The sequence below is a fragment of the Coffea eugenioides genome, chromosome 6, assembly GCF_003713205.1.
Source record: "Coffea eugenioides isolate CCC68of chromosome 6, Ceug_1.0, whole genome shotgun sequence".
Taxonomy (NCBI): Eukaryota; Viridiplantae; Streptophyta; class Magnoliopsida; order Gentianales; family Rubiaceae; genus Coffea; species Coffea eugenioides.
In genome coordinates this window covers 40,458,176-40,483,171 of record NC_040040.1, presented here as the reverse complement: position 1 = coordinate 40,483,171, position 24,996 = coordinate 40,458,176, and the positions used below count along the sequence as shown (strand labels likewise).

The 24,996-nt window shown below is 35.2% G+C and overlaps 1 protein-coding gene across 1 annotated transcript; it reads right to left on the bottom strand.

Annotated features, from left to right (window-relative positions):
* Nucleotides 1-1,364: 1,364 nt before the first annotated feature.
* Nucleotides 1,365-24,723, bottom strand: LOC113775584 (kinesin-like protein KIN-7O). The gene is made up of 32 exons (XM_027320527.1): nucleotides 24,557-24,723; nucleotides 24,377-24,466; nucleotides 24,107-24,225; nucleotides 20,990-21,103; nucleotides 20,833-20,914; nucleotides 20,294-20,361; nucleotides 20,143-20,217; nucleotides 19,863-20,008; nucleotides 19,687-19,789; nucleotides 18,312-18,392; nucleotides 18,081-18,149; nucleotides 17,924-17,983; nucleotides 17,685-17,846; nucleotides 15,511-15,567; nucleotides 13,990-14,223; nucleotides 13,820-13,885; nucleotides 13,551-13,733; nucleotides 13,319-13,423; nucleotides 8,943-9,020; nucleotides 8,610-8,759; nucleotides 8,349-8,462; nucleotides 8,178-8,264; nucleotides 7,896-8,099; nucleotides 7,642-7,821; nucleotides 6,895-7,101; nucleotides 6,706-6,795; nucleotides 6,464-6,604; nucleotides 4,910-5,007; nucleotides 4,667-4,745; nucleotides 4,455-4,577; nucleotides 3,659-3,709; nucleotides 1,365-1,870 (listed from the first exon to the last, which is right to left on the bottom strand). The coding sequence occupies exons 1-32, from the start codon at nucleotides 24,681-24,683 to the stop codon at nucleotides 1,643-1,645; spliced, it is 3,771 nt and encodes a 1,256-aa protein (XP_027176328.1). The 5' UTR covers nucleotides 24,684-24,723; the 3' UTR covers nucleotides 1,365-1,642.
* Between the last annotated feature and the right edge of the window lie 273 nt (nucleotides 24,724-24,996).

Below are 24,996 nucleotides of genomic sequence, written 5' to 3'. Positions count from 1 at the left end.
TTTAAAAACATAAAGACAAATTTGATACTTGTAAAAAAAGTTTTTTGTGCAAGTTTGAGAATTGAGTCCTTCCTGCTCCTAAAGATTGTTATTTTGACTCTATAAAATTCAAAACTAAAGTCAAAGAAAAAGAACAGAAACAAAGGGGAGATTCCAGAGTAAAGGCCCATTGATTCATGAGAACCTTACTAACAACTAGTCCCATTGTTTACGAAAATGTTGGCTTCTATTTCACTTTGGGTCTTATTGAAGCTTCTCTTTTATGGCAGCATTATCGGTGGAATGAAATGTAGGATGTGGGAATCCGAGCCATGATCAAGAGGAGCTGAACCAGCCTAACAACACAGCACCACCGCTTACTTTTATAACATGTAGGAATCCAAGTGATGATCAACAAAAGATGGAGCACCACCGCACCACACCGCACCATGAATATATGTATATTTTTTAATCGTAGATATAGACAGATAGAATGGTCATTTTGTGATCAAATGACGAAGAAGCCAATGCTTCTTATGATCTGACCATTTTTCATTGAAGGATAGAAACGAAAATCAGGGATACTATGGTCAAAAACAAACTCATCAGTCAGTAAACTACAGTCATGCAATCGTCCATCACCAGCTTTCCATGACCAAATGTTGCTGTGCTATTCCACAAATGCCCACCCAAGGAAAGTGCCAATAGGGGACGAAATCTACTGTTCCCAACTTCATTCTCGCCTTTATACTTCTTAGGATGTACCATTACATATTGAGAGTTATCGAATTTTTTTAATCTTTTATTATTTGTGGTTCTCTTGAGTTTACATTAAGAATTAATCTTACATACACTGATAGTGTATACACTAATAGATATGGATGCATGTCACCTAATCCCAAATTGAATTTTAATTTTAATTTTTATATGTGTTATATATCTATCCCCACTAGTATACACACTGATAGTATATACAAGATTAACCCTTATATCAATACAAACTACTGTTAAATGGGCTAAGCTATATGTTTTTCAAGTGGGTAAAATCTTGATATTTGTATCAATACTAATATCTTACATCATATACCTACAAACAAGAAAGCTATGAGTAATGCAACTATGAATCTCATGGAGAGTTTGATCCTGACTCAAGATGAGTGCTGTTAGGATACTTAACACATGCAAGTCGGACAGGAAGTGGTGTTTCCAATGGCAGACGGTTTAGTAACGCATAAGAATCTGCCTCGGTTGACAATCTGTGTCATGCCCATGTCACTAACTTAAAGATTTAAGTAATCTCACACGTAAGATCGTGCCCATGTCTTTAATCAGATCATAATCTGCTGTAGAACAATAAGCTTTACTTCTATCACTACTCACGACTGTCAAGCAGATGAAAGAAGGGCCCAGCCAAATGATGAAGGGGAGACCAAATCAAAAAGGTGGAAGTTCATAACAGAAGGTGATGATATTTTACCCAATGCTCTTAACACATGGGCAGGAAGTTCTAAGGTTGTGAAAGATGCACAACCTATGATTCTGATCTGATAAATCAAAAAATTTTCCTACACACTATACAAAAAGCTAATCTGATTCAAACTGTCAACTTCTAGCAATGTTTTAGCAATCTAAAACATCCTACAGAACAGAACAGCTGAATCATTCAGTGTTCCTTCACAGCAGCAAGCTGTTTCTTCAGGTTCAGGACTTCAATCCCGTAAGAAGCTAATTGATTCTTCAATTTTGTTGATGCTGCTTCATACTTCTTGTTCATAAGATCCAACTCATCCAAGGCCTCCTTGTGTCTAGTTCGACACACCTCCAGTTTAAGTTGTGTATACCGAAGTCTCATCCTGAGCTTTGCTTTTTCCTTGTTGTTGATGACTTCATCCTATTTAAGCACAACAAAATAGTAATGAGCAGTCAAATCTAGTTGAATAAATGGTTCACAAGAAATCCGATCAGATGAGCAGAAGCTTAATAGAACCAAAACTCAAAACTATTTATTAGACACTCTTAGTTGATATATTACACTACCTGTCAAATGATAGTTTCTTCACCTAATGTTTCTCTGTTTACTTCAAAAGTAGATCAGTAATTAGGAAATGCTACCTTCACACTTAAGCTGCTTCGCAATCCAAAAAAATTATAATCATCTGTATATAAACAGAGCAAATGTGGGAGAAAGGCAAGTAAAATATTTAAGTGATTAAAATTGGTAATTTGGCTACCTGCACCCATTTTGACCCATCAATTAAAGAGGTATAAATGCATTCACAAAAGCATCCTCATCACCCAATCATAACCCCAGCAAAACCTACCTAGGATCCATGTGACAGTTCTAACAAAAAGCCAGGAAAGTTCATGTTTAGGCTGTAAACCATTTTTTTTCCCTGCAAAAATCTAGTCAAAATCTTTTAATTCATCTAATTAAAGCTAAAGTCATTACAGGCCGTCATAACACAGGCAACAAAGCCCTTTGTAAGCTCATTAAGAAACTTACAGCACACATGAGAAACCTTAATATGATAATTGATGTAGAGTTTCCATTATCAACATAATCTGCTGCATATATCTTTGCTTGGATAAGAAAACTAAATAGTATGTGTGGCAGTTGTGGACCTATCATCTCCAATTGGATGACCAAGCTCAGGATTTATGTCAAACAGGAATACTATACAACTTCAATCAGTTCTTTCCAGAAAGTCTCATGCTATGTAAATTTTCTTGGCTTCCTTCTAAATATTCTTAGCTTCCTAATTTTTGTCATTACTCATTGGCATCTATCGTACACTGGATCCCAATGTGTCACATTTATTTCATGTTCTCATGAAATGATGAAAATGCCACTAGATTGTGGAATGTCTAAATGATTAGAATGAGTATATTTGTGACATTTAATGATTTTCCTACCATTAAACCACATCACTGGTTTTTGGTGAATGTCAGAATAATTAAATTTAGTATGTTTACGACATTAAATGATTTCCCTACAGTTAGGCTGCAACAAAAGAATTTCAGTCATTTAACAAAGATATAGGTATATCTTGCTCCTAAAATGTGGATCTGGGTTTGACCCCTAAGAACTTCAGTCACGTATAGTATTTAAGTTAGTGGCTCAAATCTACAGCAATTTGATAGGAATAAGGGCAGAAGAAGCACTTGTCCAGACTTTTCATACCAATCAATAACAACCATGAGCCAGAAGGAATGGTAAGAAACTGGCAATCTTAAACTGATAAAGTAATTTAAACTCTATTATAATTGAAAAACAAGTCTTTGGACTTTCCATTTCATTCTTGGCATTCAATATGCAGCAGTTGCATGCATCATTTCCGTTGGCAAGTTCTCTCAACAAATGGGGGAATAAACTCAACCACATGAGCAGTTAGAAAGAACAGTTTTAGCAGACAGTTTCTCTAACTTTACTCATCCATATTATCACTTGCCCATCTTGCAATTTATTTATTTATTTTTTCAATTGTCCCAGAAAATAGTAAGACTTCAAGCTTAAAGAGTTATCCAACTTCTAGACTTACCAAATGCACATAAATGATGTTTAATTGTTCATCCACACTTCCAAGAAGAAAAGAGAAAAGTATAACTCAAATACACTCAACAAATTCCTGAAATTGCTGCTGAACTAAATACTTGAAAATCTCAGTTGCATGAACTTTACCTTGTTTATTTTGGCTTCCAGACTAGACAATCTCCCGCTCAATTCCTCCACCTGGGGTTTTGTGCTCAATAAATGTGTAAGAAATAACCAAATTATCATCTAAGAAAATAAATGAAAGGACAGAAAACCTCGGCTGCCATCAAACTATCACTCAAACCAACTTTTGACCATCAAACAATTTTTCGTCACAAATTGACCACTAAACTAACTAATCAACACACCAGTGGCCATTTCGTGAATTTTGGCTCTTAATCTACAAAATAATCAGAACGCCTACGAGTATTTTCGTCCACCATTAAGTGTTAATAATATTGGATGAATTCTAGAGTTAGTGAAAATACATATAGTACTGTTTATCTGGAAAGAGGATGGGTGTAGCTGTTGCTATCAAGAAAATTAAAAGGAGATGTTTTGCTGGAACTTAATGGAGCAAGGGAATAGGATCGAGTTAGTGGTGGACAAAAACACCCTCAGGTGTTCTGATTATTTTGTAGATTAAGAGCCAAAATCCACGAAATTGCCACGTTTGTGGTGATTAGTTAGTTTAATGGCCAATTTATGACGAAAAATTGTTTGATGGTCAAAAGTCGATGTAAAACAATAGTTTAATGGCCGCAGAGATTTTTTGCCCTAAATGAAAATATAAAAGAAACATCAGAAAGCTTGTGTTTCCTAGTGTTATATTCCCTTGTTAAATCTACTGGTACATCATCCTAACTGCAATTGGAATGTCACTTTTAATTTCTCAATCTTGAAAGGCTTTTCACTTCTAAGAGCTGAAGAATTAGATGGAAACCTGAAGTTCTTTCGAAGGAAGTGACCTAGCATCAAACTCGCCCAACTGAGCTAACGGGTCTTCTTTTTGTTTCCTGAGCTTAACTAACTCCATTTGAAGCTTTTCCAGTTGTAAACTTAGAGTCTGGCAGAAAAACTAATTAGATTCACGAGCAGTAAAAACATTGACAATGATTGTGGCTAAGCAATTGCCATTAAAAGCCACAAAAATACCTCCTGAGTCCTTTTACTTTGATCATCAGAAGTCAGTAAATCTTCTCTGAGCTTATCAATCTCCAATGATTTCTCTGCACTGTACCAAGGTTAAAAGATTTAATGTCCTCAAGAAGGTTCACTAGAAGATGTTTTGACTTTGTTAGTATATTACTGATGTCATGCGAGCCTAGAAAAATAGGCAGAGCCAAAGGGCTTGAACATAGAACACAACTCAAACAAAAAATGATTGAAAAAAAAAACCTGTATTTCTTCTCCAACTCTAAATCTTTCTCTGAAAGCATCAATCTGTCCTCAATGAACTTGCATTGCTTACTAGAAAAGTCCAGCTCCTTTTTAACCTGACAGTTTAAGATTGTTATCGAGACAACGAACATCAACTTCGAATTGGCAACATTTTCTGGATTTCTAAGTGGATGTTTTACCCAATGCTTCAATTGAACAAGCATTTAGATTGAAAGTGCAGTTTGATCCAAGGAGGATATAGAAATAAACAAACAAAAGACTAAATTCATACTCAGAAGAATCCACTCAATCCAAAATATCATATTTATTGAACAGGTGAATACACTGAATCCTGAACTCAGGGTTTGGTTGAATATCTGAGTAATGCTTTAGACTTTGGGAAACTAGTTGAAGAAGAGAAGGGAACATTCCTTAAACATTTTTTAACAAAATATTAAAATGTACAGGATGCAGACCCCAATATCCTATGTCCTTAAATGTGAACTGAGTTCTACTTATTACAGGTAATCAGGTCAACTTTGTGAATAAGTTGCTGAAAACTCAAATGGCTGAATATGATACTGAACAAACACTATATCAAATCACATGCAGTATTTGAGAAACACAGCCACCCATAACCATGATATCCTCTTTGTTAAATGTGGTTTTTCTTTTGCAAAAAGAATAGCATAGCTGAGATTCTAAACTGCATTAAGTTCAAACTATACAACAAATGCTGCATCAAGAATGTATCCTGGGGTCCTGCAGTGTATGCTATTAGTATCCAATCCAGCACCATCGACAACACCATAAGGTACCAAAGACCATTCATTAAGCAGCTAAAGAGATGAATTTTAACCACATTTAGGCACACAAGTATCAGGTAGAGATTGCCATAGCATCCACCCCTGCTGCTTATGAATGTTTTTCAATTCACCATTAAGGAGAACAAAACAAAAATATCTTCTGTCCTCTTGGCTAAAGAAATGAAAAAAACATGAGGCACTATCAGCAAGTGCCTAATCCACTACCTGTACTATCAAAAAACAGACACCAGTAGGATGCATGGAGAAAAGATTTCAGATCACAGTTGGCACTTCTAATTTCAACTTCTGAATTGCAGTACAGTAGCAAAGTATGGAAATATGGCTTGCAATCAAGTTCTTAATGTCATTTCAATACCATCTCCATGTGAATCCAAATAACAAAATGACAAGATTCGTTGCCATAGCTTCTAAAATCTCCAACTATGTTTGCTATATTTTCACATAACTTCTATTACTGATAGCAAACATGTGGAGCTAGTAACGAATAAAAACAAAAAAAAAAATACACCCTTTTATTAGATAAAACTATTTCCTAGAAAGGATAACTTGTGGCAGAAGAACTGAAAGCCATCCAACAAGTCAACAAATTTGTTATACAATTGTGAGACTCCAAAGAAAATTTTCATACTTAACTAGAACAAAAGAATTTGGAATGAAACGTCATTTGCCCCCCCCCCCCCCCCCAAACAAAAAAAAAAGGCAGAAACTAGTCACAACTATTTAGCATAAAGGTTTTGAAGTTTACCGCTGACATTTCATGTAGTAACAAGGCAATCTCAGCATTATACAATCTTGACTTTTCTTCAATGGCTACAATTGAAGCCTTTTCTTTTGCAGACCATATTGCCTTCCCCTCCTCAGTTAGCAAAAGGGCATCAGTGAGTTGCTGCAGTTAAAAAAGACATGAACAATCATTCTGATGATATATACAGAAATAAATAAAATACCAACAAATGTTTTTGTACATCATGTATTCCAAAACTTTACCATTGTCAACTCTTCCTTTTCCTGAATCATCATATCAACAGATACTTTCAAATTCTGATTTTGAGACTTGTATTCCTCCAGACTTGATTCCTGGGAAGCACAAAAGGCATGTGTAAGAAATCTACAAAACCATGCTAATTTTTCTGAATTCAGAACAAAATGATTTCTGGAGGACCAAGAGAAGCTCACAAGGCATGTAACTTCTTCCTTCAATGCAGCCAGTTCCACATTTGTCATGTTTAACTCTTCTGATAAGGCATGTAACTCGGAAGCCAAACTTTCAGCTTTCAAAATAGCCTCTTCTTTTTCTCCACGTGTGACCTGTAATTCCTCCTCCAGAGAAGCAATGGTCATTTCCATCTCAAATGCAAGCACTTCTAGCCTCTTATACTCCTCCTGACAAAAGAAAAGAAAATAGAGATTCTAAGGGAGGTCTAGGAGTTTTGTCCAAAATGACTTCACCACTGCAACTAAAATTACACGAATCAAAGGTCTGTCCACCCTGGATATGTAAGCTTTTCGGTTGAGTGCTATTAATGACTAGACGTGAACATTTTAGGCCAATGGTTTTGGTCCAAAAGTTGCTGGGCTAGCGAAATACTTGTATTGATGACTCCTCGTCTAAAATTATAAATATCAAGAGATAATACAAAGATTCTTAACAAAGAGTCAGACAAAATAATGAACAACAACAACAAATGGAAGTTAATCAGGCGCAATAAAAACTTTGAAATTTCAGGTCATATAGTAGTTTCTTCTTTGGTTACAGGTACTTGTTGTTGGCTCTGTTGTTCTTTCTTGTCTCCAATGGCAAGTTGTGGAGTGTTTCAACTAAAGCAACCCGAAAGGAGGCATGGTTTTAGATTGAAACAATTCTTTGCAAAAAATTCTCCACTATTCATATGCTTAGTGGTTTGATAGTTAATAGAAGATTACCTGCTCAACAGCTATTGCAAGACCCCTTCCTCTCTTTGGATCGAACAAATTCGAGCTCCGGTCAATGATTGAATCACGCTTTTTGCCAACAACTGAATCATGTTTGCTGATATCGCGCTCAAGAATTGCCTTCTGACCACGCAATAGTTTGTTTTCCCTTTCTGCACATGCTTTTTCACCCTGCCCAAAAGGAAATGTTCATTTTGTAGATGAAAACAATAAGTAACCAAAACAGAAGATGGATCACATAAAACCTCAAGTTTTGTCTTTTCCTGGATGGCATTCTTTAACTTGGATTCTGTGTCTCTCAACTTGGCATTTGTTTTCACCAAATCTTTTCTTATGCTTTCTTTTTCCCTAGTCAAGGAGGAAGATGATAAGCAAGATATCTCCTTCTGCAGAACTTGGATTTGAGAAAGAAGTTCAGACTTTTCGGCTTCATTTTGTTTCGAGATCTCCTGGGAAATGGTACTTGGTTTAATCATAAAGAGCATATGATAGAGAAGAAAGCAAACTATGATAGTATAGTAACTGACCAATAATGCAATGGCAGAATTCTGAGCATTAGAGTTCAACTCTGCTATCTGATTTTGGAGATCCAAAGACTGGTTCGACAGAGTAATCTATGGCAACCAGTAGTACTGAGAACCTTAAGCAATGCCTACAGTTATGTAACTTCTAGATGTGTGTATAGGAAAGAAGAACACCTTCTCAATCTCAAGCCTATCGACCTTGATCTCCAAGTAAGATTTTAACTTCTTATAATCTCTGAATATTGTTTTCATGTCAAGCGAAGTCTGGAGAGCTAAAGTCCTAAGATCCTGAAAGATTCATGGAATAAAATAGCACATTATCCTGTGTTACATTATATCATTTATAACACCAAAAGATTTTTCCCTGAAAACATTGAAAAAGATCAACATCAAATCCATGTTTGCACATGGCTTCCAGGTGTTTGCAACACTCACTGCTAAGAGGTCTGTGACAGCAGACAAGTATTTGAAAGCAGCATCAAAATCTGAAGAGACAAATTGAACATTGTCTCTCGAGTTCTCAATTTCCAACACCAATTCTTGGATATCAATCAATGGTTTTGTAAAGGAATCAAAGCTGTCCACCTAAAAGAAATGGAGTATGAATCTGGAGGCCCATATGAAAGAGTGATAGCATTAATGGTAGCATCTAAAAGCAAACTGGTTGAGAAATATCATTACCAGATGATATTATGCCAGATGAAACATGTCGCTCACTTATATAAGCCCTCTCTGCTTAACAGAAAAGGAAAAAGGTACTTTACTCACTCTTGTTGATGGCATTAAATTGAGTTGCTCATTGGCTAACTTCACCTCCTTTTGAGCATCCAGGAGTTCTGCATAAAGCTAATAAAGAAAATCCAACAACATTCTCAAATAAGATTTTGTTGAGGAGGGGCCCTGTGATGCACAGCATGCCATATGTAGCAATTTGAATCTACACTCCACGGATATAATTATATGCATTGTGAACAAACTCATAATTGAAGTGCATGCACATTAATTGCCAAGTGAAGGGAAGAAGCTGAATTGGCCAAGCAACAGCAAATATCAAGGAGTTCAAATTTTTGAAAATTCAATTTATTCAAAAGATTTGAAAGATTATTTTTTTTGGGAAAAAAGGAAAGAGAAATTGAAGGTAAGAGTATACTTAACATTTTAAAGGGTGTAACTGAATTCTTCTCAATGACTACGTTTTTGCTTTATTACACTTAAAAGTAAAACTTGGAAGCAAAATATTTTATTTAAAAATCTTCATCAAAGTTTAGAACAAACAATTGATCTCTGAAAATTGATGCTAAAATAATCTTCAAACTAAATACATATTACAATTTTCTATAAAATCAATAAAAGATTCTTAGAATGTGTTAAGAGAATATAAGTATTCTTGTAGATAATAAATTAGTAAGGGTATTCTTGTAAATAGTTTGTTAGGTTTGTACTCCTATAAATACTAATTGGTCACTCATAATATGGTGACTAGATGTTTTCTTCCCAAAATACCTGTTCTCATGGTATGAGAGCAAAAGTCTTAGGGTTAGGGTTAAACATCTAGAAAAGTCTTGTTCACGCGATATTGGTCATCGCATGCTGTTCACGTGTGTACTGTTCAAAGGTACTGTTCATCGCAAATTTTGACTGCTTTTTTGTTTGAAGTGCTATTCGCTATGATTGAAAGTTTTGCTAATGCGGTTACTACTAACCAAGCTGAATCAATTTCTTCAGCACATGGGTCCCAGAAGACTTTTACCATATCCGAGAAAGATTATGTTAAATTCCTACAGTACCAAGCTACAAATCACGCATCTCTTCCCTCTGCTTCTTTAGCACAAAAAGGTACTTTTAACTCATGGATTATTGACTCCGGAGCTACTGATCATATGTCAGGTACCTCTAAAAATTTTTCTAACTTTCAAGAGTCTACTTCCTTTCCTCATGTTACTTTGGCTGATGGATCTACCACTAAAGTTAAAGGACTAGGCATTGTAGAAATTAACCCATCTCTTCCGCTGCTTTCTGTTCTTTACGTACCCAATTTGCCCTTTAATTTAATGTCTGTTAGTAAGCTCACTAAATCTCTACAGTATTCAGTTACTTTTTCTCCTGATTTTGTTGTCATTTAGGATTTGAAGACAAAGAGGACGATTGGTGGAGAGCATGAGCATAATGGTCTTTATTTTCTCAACTCCAATGGTCCGATTGCATGTCCTGCTACTGTTTCTCCTCTTGAAATTCACTGTCATTTGGGTCATCCGTCTTTACAAAATTTGAAAAAGTTGGTTCTTACTTTGAGTCAGTTGTCTTCGTTAGAATGTGAGTCTTGTCAATTAGGAAAGCATCATCGTGTTTCTTTTGCTCCTAGAGTCAATAAACGGGTTTCTAAACCCTTTTTGTTAGTTCATTCTGATGTTTGGGGTCCTAGTTGAGTCACTTCAAAGTTAGGCTTTAAATATTTTGTAATCTTTGTTGATGATTTTTCCAGTATTACATGGCTTTATTTAATGAAAGATCGTTCAGAACTATATTCCATTTTTTGTGCATTTGTTACAGAAATAAAAAATCAATTTGGTGTGCTTATACGTATACTTCGCAGTGATAATGCAAAAGAATATTTTTCCACTCCTTTTAATACCTTTATGTCTAAGTCCGGTATTATTCATCAGTCCTCTTGTCCTCACACTCCACAACATAATGGAGTTGTTGAAAGAAAAATTGGACATTTAATCGAGGTTGCTCGAACACTTTTGTTGCATATGAATGTGCCCAAACAATTTTGGAGTGATGCAGTTCTAACTGCATGTTATTTAATTAATCGCATGTCATCTAATATTCTTGGAGGCTAATTACCTCATTCCATTCTTTTTCTTCATGAATCTGTGTTTAAATTACCTCCTCGTATTTTTGGATGTGTGTTTTGTTCATCAGCTTGCTCCCGGGGTGGATAAATTAGATCCTCGTGCTATTAAGTGTATTTTCTTAGGATACGCACGAGCGCAAAAAGAGTATAGATGATACAATCCAGTTTTAAATCAATTTTTTACTTGTGTTGATGTTACTTTCTTTGAATCTACTCCATATTTTATGAAACACAGTATGCCTTGTGAGTTAGACCAGTGTCTCTCTTTTTCCTCTCCTGTTTTACCAGTCCCTTCCTCTTTATTACTTGAGTTATCTAGTCTACCAGATTCCATAGTTCGATTATCTCGTCCTAATCTTCAAGTTTATTCTCGTCGTTCCATGGTTGAGAAAGCTCCTGATATGTCACGCACTTCACCAATTAACTCTCAATCTTCAAATCCAGGTATGACGCCCTCCTCTGGAAATTTGGAAGAAGAGGTATATATGGAACAACCTCCTGGATTTGTTGTTCAGGGGGAGAATTCGCGGTTGGTTTGTCGCCTGAAAAAATCCTTATATGGATTGAAACAGTTTCCTAGGGCTTGGTTTGGCCTGTTTAGTAGTGTTGTCATGGAGTTCGGTCTGACAAGATGTGGAGTAGATCACTCTGTATTTTATCGGCATTCTAATGCTAGTAAGATTTTATTAGTTGTTTATGTGGATGATATTGTGATTACAGGTGATGATATTGTGGGGATCCAAAAACTTAAATCCAATCTGCAGGCAAACTTTCAGACAAAGGATTTAGGTCATTTACAGTATTTTCTGGGTATTGAGATAGCTCAATCTAAATATGAGATTTATTTATGTCAAAGGAAATATGCACTCGATATGCTGAGTGAAGTTGGGATGTTAGGTTGCCGACCTGTGGATACTCCTATAGATCCTAATGTGAAATTAGTAGGAGATCAAGGTGCATTACTAGATGATCCTAGGCAATATCGAAGACTTGTGGGTAAATTAAATTATCTCACTGTAACAAGACCTGACATTTCGTTTCCAGTGAGTGTCGTGAGTCAATTTCTTGAGACCCCTCATACTAGTCATTGGTATGTTGTCATACGGATTCTCAGGTATCTTAAGAGTGCTCCTGGAAAAGGGTTGCTGTATCAAAATCATGGACACACTGATATTGAAGGATACAGTGATTCAGATTGGTTCTACCTCAGATCGAAGATCGACCACAGGATATTGTGTGTTTGTTGGTGATAATTTAGTGTCGTGGAAGACTAAGAAGCAAACAGTTATCTCCAGATCAAGTGCAGAATCTGAATACCGCGCTATAGCTCACACTATATGTGAGTTGGTTTGGTTGAAAAACATGTTACTTGAAATTGGGTTTGAGCAAAAACAGTCTATGAATTTAGTGTGTGATAATCGGCGGCTATTTATATTGCGTCTAATCCAGTGTTTCATGAAAGGACAAAACATATTGAAGTTAATTGTCATTTCATTCGAGAAAAATTGCTTGATGGAGTCATCAAGACATCTCATATACTGTCTGTAGATCAACTGGCTGATTTGTTTATCAAGAGTTTAGGGGGTTCTAGGGTGAAATACATTTGTAACAAGTTGGGTGCTTATGATATATATGCTCCAACTTGAGGAGGAGTGTTAAGAGAATATAAGTATTCTTGTAGATAATAAATTAGTAAGGGTATTCTTGTAAATAGTTTGTTAGGTTTGTACTCCTATAAATACTAATTGGTCACTCATAATACGGTGACTAGATATTTTCCTCCCAAAATACCTGTTCTCAGAATGGAACTAACTTAATTTACAATCTAAAAATATTATGACTAAATATATTGAGTGTATATTTAAAGTGCAAATTATAGAACCACATTGAATAAGAAGATCACTAAATATAGAATGGATAAGCCATCTCTATCAAATTAAGTACGAGGAATTACAAAACGACATGTACTTTTTCATTTGGTCATAGATTTTATATATCCAAAAAAGAAAATAATAAACTTGATGTATATAGTAGTTAAAACACATTAAATACTTAGTTAAGGAAGGGGAGGATTTTGCCACCAAATTACTACTAATTTGTTAGGTAGGTAAGCTAGCAGTCAAATGCTAATAGATTATTTCATCAAATGGAAATGAGAATAGAGCAACTATAGAACCACTTCAATTTCTTTTGCAGGAAAGCTTGTACAGTAGTTCATGAATAACTAAACACCGTTAGTATTTTAAGGCAAATAGAGTTCAAAGCACAGGACATTGAAACTTGGTACCTCATCATATTTCTCCTTGGCGGATATTGTCTGCTCAGTTGCTAACTCAATAACACAATCCAAATTTTGTTGGCTTGATGATTTCTCCATCTCTAACATTGTGATCTGCAGAAAGAAATAAATTAACCGAAAAAAGTAGAAAGTCCATGTTCAATTTTGCAAGGAGCAAATCCAAAACTGCACATGTGCAGAAGAGAAAGGAAAAGAAATGAAAAACCAAAAAGAAGAAAACCTTTTCTTGAAGTTGTTTGATTACAAGAATGGCTTCCGACTCACTCAACTTATCGCTAGCACATCCATGAGCTTTGCATGTCTTGTTCTCAGCAAAACTCTCCTTAAATTTCTCCTCCTGAGAGAGATCAGCCTCAACAAGCCTTCTTCTCAAGTAATCTTGCTGTATCTCACTCATGATTCTCTGGAAAGAGGAAAAGATAATAGTAATTAGCAAGAAATCATCATGATAACTTTATAGAAAAATCGATGGTAAACAGAAAATCAAACCTCAGTTTCAAATTTTATAAGCAAATCTTCATATTCTGCTTGAATTTCTTCCAGTTCACTGTTCTCCTGTAGCAAAATAGATAATTGCAAAAATTGGAACTAAAACTAATCACTACAAAAGCTTATGGCAAAGAACCAACACAGTGTAAAAACATGCAAAAGGTAACAACTATTGGCAAGCTCTTCTTTCTGGTTGGTAATTTCCTCCTGCTGGTGACGTGCAATAAAGCGAGTGGATTAGGAAATATAAAGTCTTCCTGCAAATCATTTTTGTTGTGTTCTTCTTCCTTGCAAGATTCAACTGCGCCAGCTTCATCTAGTTCTTCAAAAGGTAGCAGCGGTCCCGAGAAACATTCTACTCTTCCAGGTTTCACCAAAGACTTCTCTTCATCTTTAGAGTTCAGCTAAATCATCAAAGAGCAGGTTACTTAGCAGTCACCACAGCCAAAATGCAAAAAGCCGTACTAAAGTACATGTTTCACTTCAACTCTAAAGGGATTTATCTTTTACATCACACATTGGAAAATTGCAAGGATAGAATAGTGAAAACAAATGTAATTTGGACATGGTTCCATATCAACATGACTGTTGGCCACATTATATCCTTAAATTTCATGCTTGGTCTAGATGTCACTCCTCATATAACATTATCGCAAATCTAAGAGAGCCAAACTATTCTGAGATGCTATGTTAAGTTTGTTTTCCAATCTACAAAAGCACCCTTGCTCAAACCCAAGCATGACACTGTAAATTTAGCTGGTAACCACCGCTACCTCCTAATATCCAATGATAAACACAGAAATGTTTTTCATGCAAAAGATTGCAGAGTTCTTACATGTCCGGGAACAGTCAAAATCAGTGCATAAAAGTAAGCATCAGGCAAGAGTAAGAGCCTTAACGCATCACTAAGTTGTATATTGAAAACACACACATAGCAAGAACATAGATAACACATAGCATTACAAAGAGAAACTAGTAATATTCATTGTTGCAATATTTATTCCTTTTTCTTGGTTAGTGTACATAATTAACTAAATGGAATGAATTTGGGAGATTTTATATGTTTGTGATTAATTTGGTATAAATGTTGGAAAGCCAAAAGCAATTGTATGTGCAAATTGTAGAAAAAGCCTTAGACTAGTGATTTATGCAGTAACTAAAAACTATGTAGAGGAGTATATTCTGCTTGTTGGGCATGTGCATTGCACCAATAAGTTGATGTATGGCTGCTTTAATTTGCTGACACAACAATTTAAAATCAGTATGAATTTTGCCACTCTAGGTCACAGTTTGGTTTAGAATAGAGGCTAAGAAGTAATTTGGAAAACCTAGGTGTGGGCAGATTGAGCACCATAGGTTATACAATGACACGAACCCAAAAGTTTTGGCGCCCATATCAACTTATTTTAGCAATTACCACAGTTCATGATCCTATATTACCGCCAAGTTTTCATTTCTATCAGAATCAATGTACAATTAAGACATCTCAAGATCATTGAAACTACAGGTTCTTTTCATAAATACAGTCACTCCATTTGTGTCAAAAACTGAGATCATGAAAGGTCTCAACATGAAGCTACCTGTAGGATACTGGGTACCTATAACAGGTATATTACACATTTTGAACAACATTTTACAAAAACAAGATTACCCGGCGAGACCTTTAACTGGATCGTAAATAAAACTATTACCTCATAGGTAGTCTCCCTAGAGAGTTTCCCAGGGCACCAAGTCTCACGCCGCTTCTCCTGCATGATAGGACATAACCATGAATCAAATTCAAACACAAACAAAAGGATAACACTAATAAATATTAGAAAAAGGAAAATGGTTTCCACTTCTTTAGTTGGAGAGCAGCTCAAATGGAATCTAAAACTGATCTATAAGCTGAAGTCAAGCCCAACCTAAAGCCAATTTTGGAAATATGATAATAGAGTTTTTAAAAAAAAAAAAAGAAAAAAAGCTTTTATACCTAGCTGTAGCCTTAGGCCAAAAAAGATCATTTTGAATAACAAATCTTAAAGTATCACAGCAAACAGTCTAATCTCAAAATAAATTTAATCTGATTTGTATAACAACATAAAAGAATGAACCCTCCACTTTGATATATTCTTAAGGTATAAAACCAGCAAAAAGAATACATTAAAGAGTTTCTAACATTGATTATCATAGGACTGGGGAGTTAAAACTCAAGTAAGTGACAACTCTAATACACCATATCATCTAAAGGCTCAGCTATGGATACACCATATCGGGTTTGGGTGCCGGATATGGATACCTGTCTAGGTGTCAGATTCATTAATTTTCAAAAACTAAGATACAGTAACACCTCTAAAGACTTGGACATGGTTACACAGATATGTCCAGTATCCTCATATGTATAAACCAACTTAATTTTTTTTTGTTTCTTTCTCATATTTGAAAGTAAAGTGAAGATTTATATAGACTTCACAATTAGGATCAAAATCTAACTCATTCCTATTATCATTTTCTGTATGTTTTTTACAGCAAATGGAATTAACAATAATCAATACTCAAATCAATACCCACAAACAGGAGTATGAAAAGGTAACAGGCATTGTACCCCTAAACTGACATGGAAACAACACAAACTCAAATGACACACCTATTAAGTGTAAGAGTTTTATCTGTTCTGGTTTCTTAAACTGTAAGTTTATTAAGAAGAAATAAGAATGGTTACCGACTTCTCTAAACTACCTAAGAATACCATAGTACTAAATAAACTCTTAACTTAGCAACAGCATTTACTTTGGATCTCATTTTTAAAAACTTTTAACATTCAATTGTCATGTTTTAGAAGGATATATACATAAGAATCAATCTCAAGCATGTATTTTCTTTCTCTTTCAAAATGCTGATTCTTTTATTCATGTACCATTTTTCTGAAAACCAGGAAGGGCATCTTATTCTTACAATTTTCTTTTTAGAGAAAGCCACCTTGAAATGACGAGGGTTTTGGTAAAGGAGTAAAGGACCCTAACAAGTTTGAGCCATCAACAGCTGAATGATAAATACATAATAAAGCCAGGCTATTTAGACATCTTATTCTATCTAACTAAGCAAAACTTAAGCTAGTCTAGGCAAAGACAACAAATCATATTAAAAAACCTTACTTACAACCTTCATTTGCTAAGAAGTCTGCCAACAGATTATACCCCTGGTAACATGATTAAAAGAAAATTTCTGACCAATATCCAGCTGATTGCTTTCCTGTACTACCTTTACCTTCATGTCCAGCAGCTAAAACTTTAGTAATAAATTTCCTACTGAAATAAATTGTCTTTTTAATCTAATTACTAATGCATTTAGCAGTAGCACAGAAAAACAGACCCGATACCTACATGCCGCATCATTTACTACTTTCAAAGTATATCACCAGCATACTACTTTAAAGTATATCTGCTTGAACAAATTCAAAGCCTCATCCCATGTCTACAACCAATGCTATAAAAAAAAAAAAAAGTAGAATAAACACTATATGTTATGAAACAGATGAAGCCCTTCATGTCTTGCTGAGAAGTTTAAACAAATTTTAGTAGTTATATACACCAAAGAGGTATCGTAAGATGTTTCTTTATACATGTAACTATTCTCTGCAGTGTTTCAGGAGAAAAGGAAGAAGAACATGAAAGTTTTTTATAAATCAATTCACAAGAGCAATTCTGATGTACAAAATTCTCCCCTTTAATTTTAAGGATATACAGAAAAAATTACAAAGACTAGATTCAATAGAATTAAATTTAGGAAAATAGAGTCAAGCACTTCAAATCGTTTTAGCTTTCAAAATACATACTACTGTGAAAATTTGACATGGAAAAAAGGAAATGCCAACTGAATCAAAAACCTTCTTGTAGATGTCATGATTCTCATTCTTATTAGAGCACAAAACCATAGAACTCAAATTCTCAATTTTCTTGGCTTGTTCCTGCAATCTTCTCTCACGCTCAGCCTGGGCTTTCTTTTCCTCCTCCAACTCTAGAGCCATTCTTTCCCTCTCAAGCTCAGCCTACATAGAAAACTCAGATTAACAACTATGAAATATTTGTTTAAGGTGATAGATGGTGCAATAAATTATGAAAAAACCTTCAATAAAGCATTGCGTAGACTGAGAATCTCCTCTTCAAGATGCTCTGAATGGGAATCCTTGAGCACAGATAAATTTAGAAATTAATAAAAACTTTCAAAGTATTGTCAACATGAAGTCATGGACTTTATTATGTCCTAATGTAAAAATATGCACCAGCAATTTGGCCCGAAGCTCTTCTATCTCCTTCTTTTGACGTTTTAGCAAAGCAGCATCAGTCAGTATCTATCAATCAATATGTGAAATAGGTTAACATGTGCATCAAAATTAATCAGTGAAGGGAAAACAGAGAAACAAATTGAAGCAATTCAAGGGACTCTCATAAGATAATAATGAGAGGTACACAAAGGATGTAACACTAAAATCACAAGGAAACCAAAAACAGACCTCATTCACATGAACACAGTTTGTTACATGTAATGCTCTACTAGCGAATTGAAGACTACTTTTAGTCTCATCAGCATGAGTCTGCAATCCAATAAAGAGCAGTTATGGATGGAAAGAACATTTTGCTGAGTAACAAGAATGTGATAAGCACACCATGCAACAGATACCAAAAATAGATTGGATTTTTGCCACCACAAACTGGGTGTAAAATTAATCCAAACAGCAGAATTAACTCATCACTTAAGATTTTGATATGCACAAGAAGGATTTAATTAATAAGAGATCAAAATCAAAGTAGAAAATAAATCTGTTATACCATACTTCAAATTTTCAAAATGTAGTAACTATAAGATGATTTTTCTAAGGAATAAATAGCAAAATCTGTTTGTGTTTACTTCAGAAGTAGTTTAAGTTAGTGGAAATCATTATGAGAATTTCACACTAAGAAATTTGTTGACAGATCACCAGATTTGTATGAGAATGGATAAAATACTCTTTGCAGTGTATTAATACTGTAGTGATAATCCAGATACAATCAGACGACCAGTGTACTATAATAGTCATCAGCAATCATATTTCAGATTAGATGATGAAGGAAGCATATATATTGTAACTCTACATCTTAATGATATGGGTACCTGTTCTTTTAATTGAATAAGACGGTTATATCATTTACTTTAGGAAAGTAGTAATTTAATTAACAAGACATTTGAGGCATACACAGGGGACAGTTAACTAAGTTGTCTGTAGTTAAGAATGTTAAGTCCTAATAGTAAACCTTTAACTGGAATCCTACAGTCAAAATCAAGAACTTCCATCATTTCAAATCATAATTTTTAGTCAAACAAGTTATTCTTGCAGCCAGTATTATACCTGCCACCTAATACGTAATAATACAACAAATCAATTTCTCACTAGGATTTAGTTGAAGTATGTGTAGCTTTCGCCAGCAAAATCCCTGTAGGAGGCCTTTTTTCATAATAGCTACTTGAACAATAAAGTCTTCTCCCAAAAAAAGAATTCTTCAAGGCTTCGCCACAACTAAACGATTAGGAGTACAAAAAGCATGTGCATCAAACATGTCACTGCCACCAAGAAACTTAGGACCAAAGAGTTGAATAACAAGGAACGATTCAAATGATTATGCGACAAACAGAGCCGTAGGGATTCATAATTAGATACAAAAAAAAAAGCCATGCTACCCACAACACTATGAAGCGAGAGAGAGAGAGAGAGACGAGAATTTGTAATAAAAATGATGGACAAGTTGTCTTATGAATATTGAGATTTCCAGAATAATGTAAATAAACCACTGATATCATTGGCCTATTGGGACATTATAAACAATTTGCAGTAGTCATGCCAAAGTCACCACCTGTGCAAGTGTAATATTGCATATGATGGCAGTATTGGCATTTCCACCCAGTGCAGGCTGTAGAATACGTGTGAGCTTGCTATCTCGATAGGGAACATGGCCACTGCAATTCAAGATATGCATCACAAACTCCGGGGAATTTATAAACGATAACTTTAGAACAGTTCCAAGCCTACCCTTGGCTCTCAACACCTTCACTCAGTTTCTTTATCACAGTTCCTAATGTCATCAGGCTTTTGTTGATGTGAGAGCCCTCTTTAAGACGAACTCCTTCCGCTCCAGTCTTTGCAGCACGTTCTGAACCAGCCAAGTCCACCAAGTTCTAAAAGGAACTCTCACATGGAAAAAGTATAGTTAAAAAGAGAACTAAGAAAATTTGCACAAAATTTTTATATGTAGTTTAGATTGGCAGAATTGTAATAGCAAAAACAATATTAATTCTTCCATGTATAATACCAGAACAGATACACGGACAGCATCGCATGTATTGTCTGAATCTGCATCTTCATTTTTCTCCCTACTCTCGATTATCTAAAGCAGCAGCAACTTAGTAAAAATCAATGGAAATACTCAAGTACCAAAAGATTTAAATGAGAAGCAGGCCCACCATGCGGAATATTGTATGTGATCTACTGCTGTACACATTCATATTTGTCTCTCCAATGTGACGATGAGCTGTAAAAGAGGAACAACAAACAAATTGTTGGCTGCAGATTGACTATTTCAATAACAAGACAGACTATTTCTTCCTCCCTCCCCCCCGCTCCAAGGGCTCCCAGCCCTTCTCCTTCCTCTTACGAAGAGGAAAAGAAAGAATAACCAAGTGACAATAACTAATTGCAACGCAACAGCTTCTGAACTGCATAAAAAATTTGTATGCACATCTTAAAATTGAACCCTTGATCAAATTCTTTTCAGTGTTGGAACTTTTCACACTACATGAAGCAACATTTTGAAAAGAATACATATTTATGCCACATAGAAAACAGATATAGCTATATATCAGAAATGGTTTCTTTTTCTTCTTTTTTAGTTCGGGTGCCCAAAAGTCAACTTCTAATTACTCAAAGGAAGAAAATGAAAGAATACAAGAAATGTTGTGGTGAGAAACGAAGGGCAATTACATCGAGTAAATTTGGAACTTACATTCACCAAACTCCATAAGCCCCAAAACTTGCTCAGTGGAGGCCACAATTTCTTCTCTTAAACCAGCAACAAATATTCCCCTCTTGATTTGAGGGATGAGTGAGTAGTTTATAAGGATCACATATAAGGTAAATGGTCATCAGACATAATTGAGTACCTCAATGCTTTCATGTATTTGCAGTTTTCGGTGCTCAGGAGCTAAGAGATCATTGATTTCCTCATTGTAGATCTCCATATATGACATCCGTAAAAGAAATTCTCGATCCACTTCCTGGAAGTAAACTTTTAGACAAAATATCCGAGGTTTCTCATTATGTAAAACCAGGACCTTACTATTCATCTTGCAGATCTAGTAGATTATACATTAATAAGCATGTTGAAGAAAACAATATACTAGCTGAACCAAATAACAAATGATTATGCTATGGTGAGTTGTCTGAACCATAAAGTCACAATAGCAGTGGTGATTTATTAATTTGCAAGAATTTGATGTCGCTAAATATTTTTCAACACATTGTACTACATGGGAATAAAAGACTTAAAGAAGAAAATTTTCCATTATCAAATTAAGTGCTTTCAAATCTTTAATATAATCCCTCAACAGTTTAAAATCCATGAAACATGGGTGTCATGCACATGCTTAATTTGAAAGCCAGCTGCATGATGCATAACTAAAGCTATAAAGCTCATTCTCAAACTATTTGATTGAAACAAAAAATTAACTAAACCTCACATAGTCTTGCTTGGTCCATGTAAGCTAATAAGTTGTTGAAGCTTAACAATAGATCAAGCTCCGTCACGGTCAAACACTTGAAGTGTTTCTGACTTTGAATGGTCGAAAAGATCAAACAAGTTTATACCCATGTCCCGCTATCAACATCTTATTATATGTTGTAAACACTTATTTGCTGCCTTATTAACAATGATTTACAATCTATGGTTGCAAAAACTGCTTCAGCAGTTAAACCCCCTCCATAGGTCCACCATGCTTCAAGAAGGAAAAAGGACAACTGTAGGTTGGAATGATAACTTTTCATACTGGATATAGATTTAAAGCCGTGCTAAAATGCAGTGAGGACAAAGAACGTTATTTGCATACTTAGTGACAATACGTGATGCTTATATAGCAATCAGACATTGTCATCCGAATATGCTTATATAGCAATCAAAGGTTGGCATGATAACTTTTTCAAACTGGATATAGGTTTAAAGCCATGCTAAAATGCAGTGAGCATAAAGTCATTGTTCGCGTAATGACAATACATGATGCTGATATAGCAATCAAACATTATCATCCAAATATGAGATTTGTTAAAAGTAGACATAAATTTCATCTGAGAGCACAGCCCTAAAACATGTAGCCTTACTACAGTAATTGCAAAGGAAACTTTAGAACATCAAACCCAGGGATTCCCAATTCACAACCTAAGTCTTCATTTCATCAAAGATCTCAGGTTGTAACTCTTTTCTTGAGATGGTGCAGGGCCTTGTTTGGCAAGCAAGTTTTTGGCCAAACTTGTCTGCTACAAGTTTTTTAACAACTTTAACTACAGTAACCTCAAAAAACTTCTCAAAATTTTTAAACTATACACCTCAAAAATTCCAAAAATTTACACGCTTCAAAAAATTTTTCTACAACTTCTACAGTGAGTTACAGTAAAATTTTAGACAAACACTCAAAAAACTCACTTGTCAAACGGGGCTCTTATTGTAGATAGGTAGAATTGTTACTTTGTAGGCACTTCCTTGGTTGATTTTCAAATAATTTACATAACATATGATATATTTACATAATTCTGCTAAGAAGTGACCAAAGTTTGTGACTTATTATTGATGTACTCATAGCCTATACCTATATTTGCATAAATTGAATTCCAGGGCACAGTCTTCACAATCTCATAAAACTCATCAGCTAGTTATGTACAAAAGTAAAATTTCGAAGCTAAGAAGTAAATCTGGCTCCTCCATCCCATTATGCATCAGATTGCTACGCCTAGCTGACAATGAACTGCAAAATTGAGTCAAAGCTATGCACAGTTTGGTATATTCTATCAGGAGATAACAAAGTAAGAACTGCTAGAGATTCCTATGCCAGAGAGGAACTTCTCACACTCTTCAGGAAAAAAAAAAAAAAAGATTCTTAGGAACTCATTATATTAAATGTTTGCCTGTTAGACTAAGCTTTTGTAGTATTAACAAAGAGAAAATGACAGCTTAGGTCCATTATCCTTGTATCAGGTTGCACTTTAGTCCCTTATTTATTTCATTAGACAGATTTGATCCCTTATCTTCATACCCAATTGTAACTTTAGTCCCTTAATCTTCCAGTGGACATATTTTGGCCCCTTATCTTCATGTCCCTACTTGCAACTTTGGTCCCTTATCTTCCAGTAAAAAAATTTAGTGCTGTATCCTCTCCAATTCGTCCCAAAGGACAACTAACCATATGCCTGTAATAATTGACACCTTAGGAACTCTTCAAAGTGCCCCCATAGAAACTTATCCAGGCACTCTAAAGCAAAGAAAGAAAATTAGCGGAAATTATGGCAGATAGCTATGAAATAATTTCATTCGAAGATTTCAACTAGTATGTAATATCTTGACCTAAATCTATTTTGATTTTAGTGGATTTATAACAGAATCGGAGCAATCTTAATCTTATTTTATCTTAATTTTGCTTAAAATAGGAGTCTACAGGTGTGACAGCTAATTTACTAAAGCCTTTTAAAATGCCTTTATACATATTTACTAAGGGACCAAAAATGTCCCCTGAAATAGACAGCTGAGTAAAGTTGAATTAGAGTATGAAGATAAAGACTAAATGTGTTCACAAGAATAGATGAGGAACTTAAGGGGAACTAGCTGTACATATAAGGAATCAAAACTGTCATTTTCCAATCAGCATTTATGCTGTCTAATTTTGTAGCAATAATAGTTGTTAGTTGCCCATGGGTTCCCCTAAGGCTACAGCACATAGGGATATGCACTCTAGGTTGTAGTTAATGGTGCATACACAATCTGAATTCATAGCATGTTGTAATTCCTGTATGTAAAGCAACCATGTAATAAAACCACTATAACGTTCAATATAACAATGCCCTAAGCATAAATGTATATTAAAAAGAAAACCAAGTCAAAAATCTCCACTACAGCACAGTGCAAGGTTTAAATAGCTTGGGTTACAGCACACTATCAGTTGTTGTGATAGTAATAGGAGGCAAAATGAGCAGAAGAAATTAAGACTTCATACATAGCTGGAAGAAATGACAGCTACCTCATGTATAGTTTTGAACAAATCATACACAGCAAGAGGAATGACTCCAGGCTCGGAAGCTGACCCGCGCATCGTATGGGTTTTACCACTACTTGTTTGTCCATATGCAAAAACAGTCCCTAAACAGAACAATTTGAAACATATTCCTAAGCTTGAGCCACGGAAAAAGTATGGAAACCAAAATTCTAATTCCTTCACACACTTAAATCAGGATTGAGTACATGTCATAAAAGCAAGAATTGACACATTTCCTTGATACAATCAAATTACCATTAAACCCACGAACTGCAGCAGCGACCAAGTCCTTAGTTCGAGCGAGATAAACCTCCGCAGTTTTGCATTTCTCCTCAAAAACTCGATCTAAACCCAAAACCAAGAAAATCTCAAACTCCAAATAAAAGAAGACTTCTAAATAACTCAATTGCAGACAAACATGAGAAAGGAGACTACCAAATTCGAACTTGCAGGAAGTCTGATTAGGCAAAAATATTGAATTTCCCGAAATTCGCCATGGGCTGTTCTTGGCATCCTCTGGAGATAACGGTCTTGCCCTCACGGATACTTGAATTCTCTCCATGATTATGCCTGTCCGACCAAAGAGTCGGAGAAACCGATTGGTTAGGCTGGACCGTTAGGGTTTCGACACCGGCGGGAAGGGGAAATGATTTGCGGAAGTATTTAAATATTTTTTATTTTCCCGCCTGGTGGAGTTGCCTTTCGGGGTAAGTGAGGCAAATTACAAATGGCGCCTACTGCTGCTGTCGTTTAAGTCGTAACTGTTTGTTGAGGGCTTTAATGCCCAAAATGTCGAGCTACATTTGTTAAGTTGTGATTGTTGTCAAGGACTTTATATGAGAATCCGAAATTTCCTTTAACTGATTTATTTATTT

Coding starts and splice junctions, on each gene's coding strand:
- LOC113775584 (XM_027320527.1), bottom strand. CDS start 24,683: ATGGAGAGAATTCAAGTATCCGTGAGGGCAAGACCGTTATCTCCAGAG. Junction 17,984..18,080: donor AGCTTCGGGCCAAATTGCTG/GTGCATATTTTT, acceptor TCTGTGCTCAAG/GATTCCCATTCAGAGCATCT. Junction 7,822..7,895: donor AGGAAAAGACAAAACTTGAG/GTTTTATGTGAT, acceptor CCTTTTGGGCAG/GGTGAAAAAGCATGTGCAGA.